The sequence below is a fragment of the Oratosquilla oratoria genome, chromosome 12 (genome assembly GCF_046742065.1).
Source record: "Oratosquilla oratoria isolate Oo_2021 chromosome 12, ASM4674206v1, whole genome shotgun sequence".
In the NCBI taxonomy this organism is placed as follows: domain Eukaryota; kingdom Metazoa; phylum Arthropoda; class Malacostraca; order Stomatopoda; family Squillidae; genus Oratosquilla; species Oratosquilla oratoria.
In genome coordinates, this window is record NC_134788.1 from 71,699,487 (window position 1) to 71,711,044 (window position 11,558).

The window sequence follows — 11,558 nt, forward strand, 5'->3', positions numbered from 1 at the left end:
ACATCTGATGCCAATTCTTCCACGTAACTAGGGGGAAATAACCTCGGTCAATAATTTGCTGCATTTTGTGCGATGAATACTAGTTTTGGCAAGAGTACTTCCCTTTCCATTTCGCTTCATCACATCACTAATATGATCAACCGATACAGTAGAACAGTGACAACAAATGGCAGTAGCTATCTCTAACTCTGCACGTTTTACTTCATCAGAAACACCTGGGATGACCTTCAAAGCAGCGGTAAAAGATATTGCACCTTGTTGCTTTTGGTGCTTCCCCGATTTTTCATGATTTTGGAGGGAAGATAGCCTTGGTAGCAAATTTCTGTGGCAAAGTTTGCAATAGGCCTCTCCAGATCCATCACTTGACTCCTTCACCCACGAATTTTTTTTTTCCCACTCTTCTCTAAATTTTCTGGAGGAGTCATATGAAGTCTTCCATTTAGTAGACATAATTTCACTCGGCCTCACATCAGTCACATGTTATGAGAACTCCTAAGAGTGCTACGGTAGATACCTAAAACCAAACAAATATTGATTATTGGACACTGCAATCTATTCATTCATATCATAATGACGTTTAAGAAATTTCCATCACTCTACAAATGTCAACAGACAAGCAGTTAACAGAATAAAAGTGTACTTGTGCCTGCAGTAACCATTACCTGCCTAGCTGTGTCGGCTGAGATTGTTTACAAAGCGCGCCATTATTTTGAGAGAGCGATAGGTTTTTAATTAATTAAGGAGTAACCATAGAAAAAATATACTTGCAACTTGATGCAAGTAAAAGAATGATCTCTTATCACGACCGGGTATCAAAAAACGCCAAAAAGAACAAAAAAATGCCAAATTCCAAAAAACGCCAACCAACAAAATTTCCTGCCAAACACAGTAGAAAAATGCCAAAAATGCAAAATTTGGCATTAAAAACCCCAACCTGGTCAGAACTGGATCCGCCACTGGTGCGTGCGCGCGCGTGCGCGCGCGTGTGTGTGTGTGTGTGTTTGTGTTTTGTGTGTGCGTGTTTTGTGTGTTTGCTTTTGTTTGTTTTCATTTGTTTTTGTTTGTATTCGTTTTTGTTTGTTTGTTTTTGTTTGCTTTTGTTTGTTTTTGTTTGTTGAACGGCAGTCGTTCTTGGAATCATCATGGCTAGGAGAGCTGCCCATTTGTGCGCATGACGGAAACGATTTCCTTTCACCTCAAGTTAGGAATTCAAAATAGCCGAAGCTGATGAGTCGCTCCGGTTGACATTTGTATTTAAATACAAATTTATTTCGTTTGGTTAATATTGGTAAGGTTAGGTAGGTTACGATAATAACATGACCTATTATAATCATAACTGATCATAATAACGAATACAGCACAATTGGTACAAAGCCGTTTTCACTATTAACGTCAATTATGAATATGGCAGTGACGTCATTGGTGACTGTGTGTGTGTGTGTGTGTGTGTGTGTGTGTGTGTGTGTGTGTGTGTGTGTGTGTGTGTGTGTGTGTGTGTGTCTTTGGATCACGTGATGGACTTGTGATCGACAGCTATTTCTCTCTCGGAAGAGAGCTCAGAGCTCGTATATGACCGATCTATGGGTAATGCTGTGACCTTACACGCACACACACACACACCCAACTCCCCGCCCACGAGAGTTGGAGTAACGACTCGAAGCGCAGCGATACTGAAATTTGTGTGTGTGTGTGTGTGTGTGTGTGTGTGTGTGTGTGTGTGTATTCACCTCGGATCTGCTGCAGTCTCTGTCGAGACAGCCAGACATCACCCTACGGCAGTGAGCTCAGAGCTCCTTATTAGCCGATCTCTGGGTAGGTCTGAGACCACTCACACACCACACACCGGGACAGCAAGGTCACAACTCCTTGACTAACGTCCCGTACCTACTCGCTGCTAGGGGAACAGGGGCTACACGTGAAAGGAGACAAACCCAACTTATCTCCGCCCGACCGGGGAATCGAACCCCGGTTCTCTGGCTTGTGAGGCCAGTGCTTTACCAATCCGCCACTGAGCCGTGTGTGTGTGTGTGTGTGTGTGTGTGTGTGTGTGTGTGTGTGTGTGTGTGTGTGTGTGTGTGTGTGTGTGTGTGTGTGTGTGTGTGTGTGTGTGTGTGTGTGTGTGTGTGTGTGTGTGTGTGTGTGTGTGTGAAGTTCTGTAGCTATGGTTTTCTCGTTCACTTTCTTTCGTTTTCTTTGATACATATAATATCCATGACAGAAAACGAGCCAATATGACGTCACTAAAAACACACTTTCACTAGTTGTGACCAGACGTCAAGGACATCCAGCTGTCTATGAGGACACATTGTGTGTGATTCACCGTGGTCTTGGATCACGTGTTGAACTCGTGATCGATAGCAATTGCCCTCCCGGAAGAGAGCTTAGAACTCATATATGACCGATCTATGGGTAATGCTGTGACTGTACAGGCACACACAAACACACACACACACACAACTCCACCGCCTACGAGAGTGGAGTAATAAATCACAGCGTAGCGATACTGAAATTATTTCAGCCTTGGGCGGGATTCGAACTCGGGCCGCTGTGGCAGCGGTTGCGAATGCTAACACTGCGCCGTCGAGTCGTGTATGTGTGTTTTACCTCACATCATACGGGAAAGGGAGCTACGCTCGTAATGTCCCGTCTCTGTATCTCGCAGTATTTGAATTGTTCTTAAATTCCTGTGGGAAGAGTTGTCTGTTAATATTGTTCACAGTAATACACACATTAAACAAAATCTTCATAATGTAATAAATGAAATGTGTAACGTCTTATGCACACACACACACACACACACACACACACACACACACACATACACACACACACACACACACACACACACACACACATAAAGATAGGAGGGTGGTAAAGAAACACACAAGTCAGAGATGAGTTTATTTCTCTAACGTTTTGGCTATTTACACCTTCTTCAGAGAGACTAAGTAGTACAAGGGGGTTACAAGATTATATATCGTCCGGAGGACGTCTCCTAGTTAATGGCCTGCTGGACGACCGGCCGCTGACGATTGATCCCTGGATGTTTGGTTCGCTGACGATTGATCCTCGGACGATTGATCCGCTCTATGTTCCGCCTCCTCATTTTCCTTTGGCCACTCGTGTACTGCTAATTCCGCCCCTATTTTAGACCAACTGATAAACCCTTTTCTATTATTGATACATTCTACGAAGACTGAATAACGTGCATGAAAATATACAATTCACGATAGAAAAAGAAGAAGAAAAGAAATTACCATTTCTAGACACGATAATATGGAGGAATGATGAAGGTCCAAAGTTTACTGTATACAGAAAACCTACGAACAAAGATGATTACATACACTATCTCTCTGCACACAATGACAGGACAAAATCAGGCGTAATAATAGGATTCTTCTTGAGGGTATTAAGAATTTGCAGCCAGGAACATTTAGAAGAAGAGAATAAATACATTATGGATTCATTCATGAAACTGGGTTACCCAAGGGGATTAATATTAAAACTAAAACACAAAGCAAAAGGAATAATGAGACGAAAAAATGACAGGAGCGAAAATACGGACAGACACAAGAAAATTTCTAGTACTTCCTAATTAAAAAACAGCCAACAACATTACTAAATACTTACAAAAAGCAGGAATGAACATTGCCGTCACTTCAGGACAGAAGATTAGAGACTTGGTCGGTCATAAAGGTGAGATCAGGACTGATCAGGTCAACAAAGAAAGCACAGTGTACAAAATTCCATGTGGTGATTGCCAACGAGCCTACTATGGAGTAAGGGGACTAAGGTAAGAATGACACAACACAAATCAGACTTAAGACATCACAGAACATCAAATGCTATAGTAGTACATGCAGAGGAGTATGGACATCTACCGGACTGGAATAACATAAAAACAATTCACACAGGAATGAGTAAGAAAATCAGGAAAGCAATGGAAGCAGCATATATTAATAAGGAAGAATGTATAAATAATAGAAAAGGGTTTATCAGTTGGTCTAAAATAGGGGCGGAATTAGCAGTACACGACTGGCCAAAGGAAAATGAGGAGGCGGAACATAGAGCGGATCAATCGTCCGAGGATCAATCGTCCGCGGATCAATCGTCAGCGGACCAACCATCCACGGATCAATCGTCAGCGGCCCGGTCGTCCACCAGGCCATTAACTAGGAGACGTCCTCCGGACGATATATAATCTTGTAACCCCCTTGTACTACTTAGTCTCTCTGAAGAAGGTGTAAATAGCCGAAACGTTAGAGAAATAAACTCATCTCTGACTTGTTTTTTTTTTTACCACCCTCCTATCTTCATGTGTCCGGATGGATAACACACACACACACACACACACACACACACTCGCAATGTCCCGTCTCTGTATCTCGCAGTATTTAGATTCTTCTTAAATTCCTGTGGGAAGAGTTGTCTGTTAATATTGTTCACAATAATACACACATTAAAAAAAATCTTATAAGGGGTTTATTCTACATAGCTTAGCTTGACTTATGGTAATAGTTATGATAATGATAGACATAGTCTTAGGAGTTCTCCTCTCAACTCTTAGACTGCAGCAACTTCTCTAGGATCGATCGACCTCGTGAATGCATTTCACCAGTTCCCCCTCTTCCCCCCAGCGGACGTCCCGAAGAAGAATGTCGTCGTTTGAGTATGTTCGGGTGCCCTCTCTGTGGAGGATTCAGAAACGCTGCTGCTCAGACCTTCCAACGCTTCAACAACCAAGCTCTCCGATGCCTTCCTTTCTGCCTCGCATCATATATTGGTGACTACCTCGTCCAGTAGAAAAGAATATTTCAACCGCCGTCACCATGAGGCAAACCAAATTTGTATCGCTAGTCCTTCCTTGTCACTAAGAAGGAGTGTGTGTGTGGGTGGGTGGGGGGCTTATGTCCTCGATAGTTCGTCGCCTCTTGTCCACATTTTCTTTGACTAATTATATGTATTACTTAGCGTGTCCTTCTTGTTCCGAAATTATGTTCACCTGTCAGTCATCTAACCAATGAATACAGATCTTGTAATTTTTTGTAAATAGGTTGATAGTCTAGATTTATAGAAAAGTGTTTTAATCACATTTCATATCCACCATCGACAACTGGTGTCTCCACAGCAGGTGCCCATAATGTTGGCCCTCGTTGCCACTATGATTTTAGCTGTTATACATATATATATATATATATATATATATATATATATATATATATATATATATATTTGTACTAGATATTTTCTAATGTAAAGTTGTCAATATCATTATCACTCATGTATCATTATCATTGTATCATATCATGATTTTTACTTTCATTTTTGTTATAACTATCATGCCAATCCCTTTGGTGCTTAATGACTTTCGTAGTCTCAGGAGAATGGCTCGACAAGAGTTCTTTATCAATGCAGAGGTAGCAAAACCTAAAACCATTAACAGCCATTTTACTAGAATTTCTAAATCTAATGTACACTACTTTAAGATTATATACCAGAACTTAAATAATTTAAGTGTAATATATTATGATTATTATTATCATTAATGGATATGAGGGCACAAGAAATGTAATCTAATTACCGTTATCAAATTATTCGGCAAAAGGGTGACGAATGCTCCTTGGCGTGGGACGACGGAGGGTTTCCCACTTGGGCCCGCGCCGACATATCTATTAATTATTTGTCCTCCTTTCACTAGGGTTCCACACCCACCGACCGACCCATGCCCACCCACATAGGCTACACCTGGCTTACATCTTACCGACTGTATATACGCAAACACACACACACACACACACACACACACACACACACACACACACACACACACACACACACACACACACACACACACACACACACACACACACACACACACACACACACACACACACACACACACACACACACACACACACACACAGACACACACACACACATGCACACACACACACACACACACACATATATATATATATATATATATACATATATATATATATATATATATATATATATATATATATATATATATATGTGTGTGTGTGTGTGTGTGTGTGTGTGTGTGTGTGTGTGTGTGTGTGTGTGTGTGTGTGTGTGTGTGTGTGTGTGTGTCTGTGTGTCTCTGTGTCTCTCTCTCTCTCTGTGTGTGTGTGTGTGTGTGTGTGTGTGTGTGTGTGTGTGTGTGTGTGTGTGTGTGTGTGTGTGTGTGTGTGTGTGTGTGTGTGTGTGTGTGTGTGTGTGTTTGCGTATATACAGTCGGTAAGATGTAAGCCAGGTGTAGCCTATGTGGGTGGGCATCGGTCGGTCTGTCGGTGTGGAACCCTAGTGAAAGGAGGAAAAATAATACTCGTATGTCGGCGCGGGACCAAGTGGGAAACCCTCCGTCGTCCCACGCCAAGGAGCCAATTGGGGACAGGCAGGGCACGCTCTGTGACCTCATATGTACATTATTAATTATATCTGTCTATTACCGTGCATATATATAAATATATATATATATAAATGTATATATATATATATATATATATATATATATATATATATATATATATAAATATATATATATATAAATGTATATATATATATATATATATATATATATATATATATATATATATATAGTGTGTATGTGTGTGTGTGCAAACGCATTGAAAGGTGGTATGACGCTGTATACACGTCCCTTGTGTATTACCACATCCAAGAGTGAAGGAGGAAAATTGAGAGAAGGTAACTCATAACACGGGCCAACAATTATTTGTTTGATCTCTTTCTTTGTCTTTTAATGTGTTTACTAAATCATTAATTTACTTATATGTTTGTTTAATAATCAAAATTAGAATTTTCTTGTTCTTCCAAGAATATAATTCAAAATCCCAGCCACCTGGGTTGAAAATAATAGGCTACCACTTGTTGGTCTATTTTTTTTTCTTTTCTTTTTTTCTTTTCATTGATAACGCCTTCCAGGGATAAGAAAGCTACTATGACAAATAGATAATTGTATTTGTTGCGCGATGTCTAAAAATGGCTACAAATATTGCAGTATAAAAGAGAAAAATATAGACTAAAATAAAATATCTAGAGGTATTTAGAAATTGTTGGCTCGGCAGCATGTATATAAACTCGCAGCCCCTGCATGAGCGAACAGTTACACCAAAGCACTAAAAGCTAAAAGCAATCACTCCCCGGTAAAGATGAGGCCTGTTGTAGTGCTACTAGCAGCGCTGGCATTTCTTAGTGCCGTCTCAGCCTCAAGTAAGAACGATAGCACCAATAAGTTCAATGATATCTCCCAGAATTCCATGTATAAGTGTGACACATTCTCGTCGATGTTGTGAATTCGAAAAGGTGTAGAACGACTTCGCTTAAATTATTCTAGACTTCCCTTCGGACAATTCAACAATGTCTCTAATATTCTTTGAGATTCAACTTCTCTTAGTTCGTTATTCAGCTTGTCAATATTTGACGCAAAGGTGATTTGACATTTGGGGGATTGAAAAATAAATTATTGTAACCTAAGTCGTTTATACGCAAACGAACTCAGTTGAGTCGCGTATGCGAGACGGGCATGCTGTGCTTCTTGCGCATTCATCTTTATAGGACTACTTAACACAGTGGATATTTATTCATCTTTACAGGACTACATAACACAGTGGATATCTATTTATCTTTACAGGGCTACTTAACACAGTGGATGTCTATTAATGTTTACAGGACTTGTTAATACAGTGGGGGTATTTCTTCATCTTTACAGGACTACTTAACAGAGTGGATCTCTCCGCACGGTATGCTCGCCCGGGCTCTATCGGCGACATCCACTCCCAACCCCGGCCGGCCCACCACTGTTACCAGGAGCCCGTACAGGGCCCCTGCCGCGCCGACTTCTCGCGCTACGCGTTCCGCCCACACCGCAAAACCTGCGAAGAGTTTGTCTACGGCGGTTGCCTAGGCAATGGCAACAACTTCGAAACGATGGAGGATTGCCTGTCGAGCTGTAGGTGAGGAGTGCCTAGGGAGGGGAGTTGCGGATGCACCCCAACAGAACAGCTTCAGATAACGGCTTGTCAGATTAAGATAATGATTAGTTATCATGGAGGTTTGTGTGTGTGTGTGTGTGTGTGTGTGTGTGTGTGTGTGTGTGTTGTATAGTGAAAAGAATGTTCAGTTATTATTTATTATGTAGACACGAATATTTTTGTATGAATAGAAAATAACCCTATTTTTTCCAAAAGGGTCGTGTATATTTTTCCAATAAAAATAAATAATAATTTTCTTTATAATATCCATTGATATTTTTCACAACAAATAGAAAGAAAATAATGCCTAAAAAATAATCAACGATTAAATTCCTTTCGTGTAAAGGAATCACAAATGGAGGATAGAGAAAATAGCAAATAATATCCTGAAAAACATGATTGAAAAAAATAGTCTCTCCTCGGTTGTAACAACAGTAAGAGAAAAAAACGTACAATCCTCATTCTAAAACCAAAACGAACTTCTAAAAAAGCCAAGAATGATTTTGCTAAGAATGGCATCAAGCTACAACAACTCACAGACATGACGTCACACCTGAACGTCGAGCAGATTCTAGCATTCTTTAATGTCATGAAATTTGCTCAATTAAAAAGAAAATTGTTCTTGAACACACACACAATGACGCAGTGGTTAGAGTTCCCAGCTGCCACTACGGAGGTCAGGGATCGAATCCCCCCCAGGGCTGAAATAATTTCAGTATCGCTGAATACCCCGTCTGGGGTATTGCCTGCATGTTCTTGTGGCAAAGTTGCATGCAGTTGATACTTTAGGGTCTATATGGGGGCGCCCCTACGGACCAGAGCCATACATAATTTTGTCTGTGATAGAGGAAGACTGTTCATAGAGAAATTATGACACTTTTATTGTACTACGACTGTCCCTCCGTTATGCTGTCCCCCAACCCCTTGTTACTGTCCTATACCAATTCTCTGAATATTCATTTCCTTTTTGTCGCCTACCCTGTAGTGGGGGAAAAGAATGCTACCACCAAATCTTCCCACGTGAATCGTAAGGAGCGACAAAAAAACGGGACGGGGGATAGGATTAGGAGTCCTGCTACCTGTAGCCCCACAGGGGACACTCCTTAAAAAAGTAAAGGCATAGGAGAGTCTATTTTCCAAGCAGTACCCTAAGGTTTGCGTCTTTTAATGTGCGTGGATGCGGTACAGATGAGAGTAAAAGGGAAGAGATAGGCAGTATTTTGTGAGAAGAAATATGGATGTGTTGGCTTTGAGTGAAACTAAATTGAAAGAGAGGGTCGAGTGTGAGTTTGGGAGTGTAGCTGGGAGGTTCTCAGGAGTGAAGAGGGGACGAGGGGGAGAGAATGGGTGGCTATACTAGTAAGTGAAGAGATAGGTAAACGTGTAGTAGAGTGGAAGGAGGTTTCTTCAAGGTTAATGTGGATGAAGGTGAAGCTGGGAAGGGAGATGTGGGTTTTTGTAAGCGCGTATGGGCCTGGTAGTGAGAAGAGCGTAGAGGAAAGGAAGGCTTTTTGGGTAGATTTAAATGAGTGCATAGAGGGATTAGGGAGAAATGTCAATGTAGTTGTATTGGGCGACCTTAATGCTAGGGTAGGAAACGAACCAATAGATGGAGTGATTGGGAAGTATGGAGTTCCACGTAAAAATCGTAGTGGAGAATTGACGGTGGAAGTGTGTCTTTAGAGAGAGTTGATGATAGCAAATACAATGTTTACGAAGAAAGTCAAGCATAAGTATACGTGGGAGAGGGTGGTGGATGGAAGGGTGGTAAATAGAGCGTTAATGGACTATATAGTGGTAATCAGGAGTATGGTAGGAAGAATTAAGGATGTACATGTTCTAAGGGGAGCGAGTGGGGGAATATCAGATCATTTTCTGGTGGAAGGTAAAATGAGTGGAGAATAGGTGGAGAAAGAGGAAAAGGGCAGAAGGTAGGGAGGTACTTAGAGTGAACTACTTAAATGAGAAAGAAAAGGAGGAGGAGTATAAGAAGCTGAGAGAGGAGTGTGAGGGAGTGAAGGATAGAGTAGAGCTAGGAGTGGGGTAGGAAAAGGATGTTTCAAGGAGGGAGTCATAAGGTGTGCAAAGATTGTGTGTGGAACAAGGAGGACGAAAGGAAATAGAAGGAAGGGTAGTAAGTGGTGGGATGAGGAAGCAAAGAAGGGTGTAGAAGAGAAGATGCAGGCATTCATAGATTGGCTACAAATTAGGACGAGGGAATTGTATGAGAGGTACAAAGTAAAGAGAAGGAAATTCAAGCATATGATAAAGGAAGCAAAGAGGAGAGCAGATGTGAAATGGGATAAGAGTATGACAGAAAAAAATTGAAAGTAATAAAAAGATGTTTTGGAAAGAAATTTAGAGAGGAAGAGGAGGTGAATCAAGTAGAGAAGAAAAGGTAAAAGGTGCAGATGGAGAGATGATAATGGAAGAGAAGGTAGTGAGAGGAAGGTTGGCAGAGTATTTTAGGGAGTTGTTAAATGTGAAAAAGGATAGGGAGGGAAAAGCAGTTGCAGTGGGAAGCGCCAAGAAAATGAGAGTGATGAGTGAGGAAAGTGGATGAGAAATAAGGAAGGATGAAGTGAAGGCAGTTGTTAAGATGATGAGAGCAGGTAAGGCACCTGGTCTGGATGGATGCTAAGCAGAATGTCTAAAAAAAAAAGGAGGTACAGTGATGGTGGACTGGCTGGTGAGGTTATTTAATGTTTGTTTAAGAGAGGGTAGAGTGCCGGAGGACTGGAAGAGTGCCTGTATTGTTCCAGCCAGGGCGACATAACACATCCCTGACTTCGTCAGGGATGTATATGCCAACATCACTGTACGAAGTAGAAACATGGAACATAAGAGAGGAAGAGAGAAGGAGCTTGAATGTGTTTGAGATGAAATGCCTTAGAAGTATTATAGGGGTTACTAGGCTGGATAGAGTGAGAAATGAGGAGGTGAGGAGGGAGGAGAACAGGGGTGGAGAGGGAGTTGGGAGATAGGGTTGATGAAAGAGTATTAGGATGGTTTGGACACATGGAAAGAATGAGTGAAGAAAGATTAGTAAAAGAGGTGTGGAAAGCAGAGGTGGAAGGAGTGAATATGAGGGGTCGACCTAGGATGGGATGGATGGATGGGTTAAAAGGGGCATTGGGAAAGAGGGGAATGTCTGTTGAGAAAGGGTGGGGGAGGACAGAAGATAAGGGTGAATGGAGAGGGGTTGTGTATAGATGATGTTGTGATGCATGAGGGGGAGTGGGTGTGGGTTGAGCGAGTATGTATGATAAATAAATTGACACAGCCCGAAAGGATTTCTCCCCGTCTTCTTCTTCTTCTTTTCTGCATGAGGGGACGGGGAGGGGGAGGGGGAGGGGACCGCCGATGTAATGAATCGCCCTTGCTTTGGATGTGCTGTGTCTTGCGACACTGCTTCTGACCCAGGGCAGTGGACAGGATGCAGGGATGACGTGTCACCCAGGAGGTGCCAAGATAAGAGGGAGGGAAGAGGGTGGAGGGGAGTGGAGTATGTAGCGGATGGAATGGGTGGGAGTGGTTTCTATG

At 41.8% G+C, this 11,558-nt stretch overlaps 3 protein-coding genes across 4 annotated transcripts in view; 2 read left to right on the top strand and 1 right to left on the bottom strand.

The window, feature by feature from the left end:
- Positions 1-11,558, bottom strand: part of LOC143032005 (uncharacterized) — a 529,471-nt gene that overhangs the window by 303,713 nt on the left and 214,200 nt on the right. The window lies entirely within an intron of this gene.
- The window catches only part of LOC143032009 (large ribosomal subunit protein mL43-like), a 320,821-nt gene that overhangs the window by 244,003 nt on the left and 65,260 nt on the right, over positions 1-11,558 (top strand). The window lies entirely within an intron of this gene.
- Positions 7,122-8,265, top strand: LOC143032010 (proteinase inhibitor-like). Its single transcript, XM_076196477.1, has 2 exons — positions 7,122-7,254; positions 7,754-8,265. The coding sequence occupies exons 1-2, from the start codon at positions 7,194-7,196 to the stop codon at positions 7,999-8,001; spliced, it is 309 nt and encodes a 102-aa protein (XP_076052592.1). The 5' UTR covers positions 7,122-7,193; the 3' UTR covers positions 8,002-8,265.

Coding starts and splice junctions, on each gene's coding strand:
- LOC143032010 (XM_076196477.1), top strand. CDS start 7,194: ATGAGGCCTGTTGTAGTGCTACTAGCAGCGCTGGCATTTCTTAGTGCC. Junction 7,255..7,753: donor TAGTGCCGTCTCAGCCTCAA/GTAAGAACGATA, acceptor TCATCTTTACAG/GACTACTTAACAGAGTGGAT.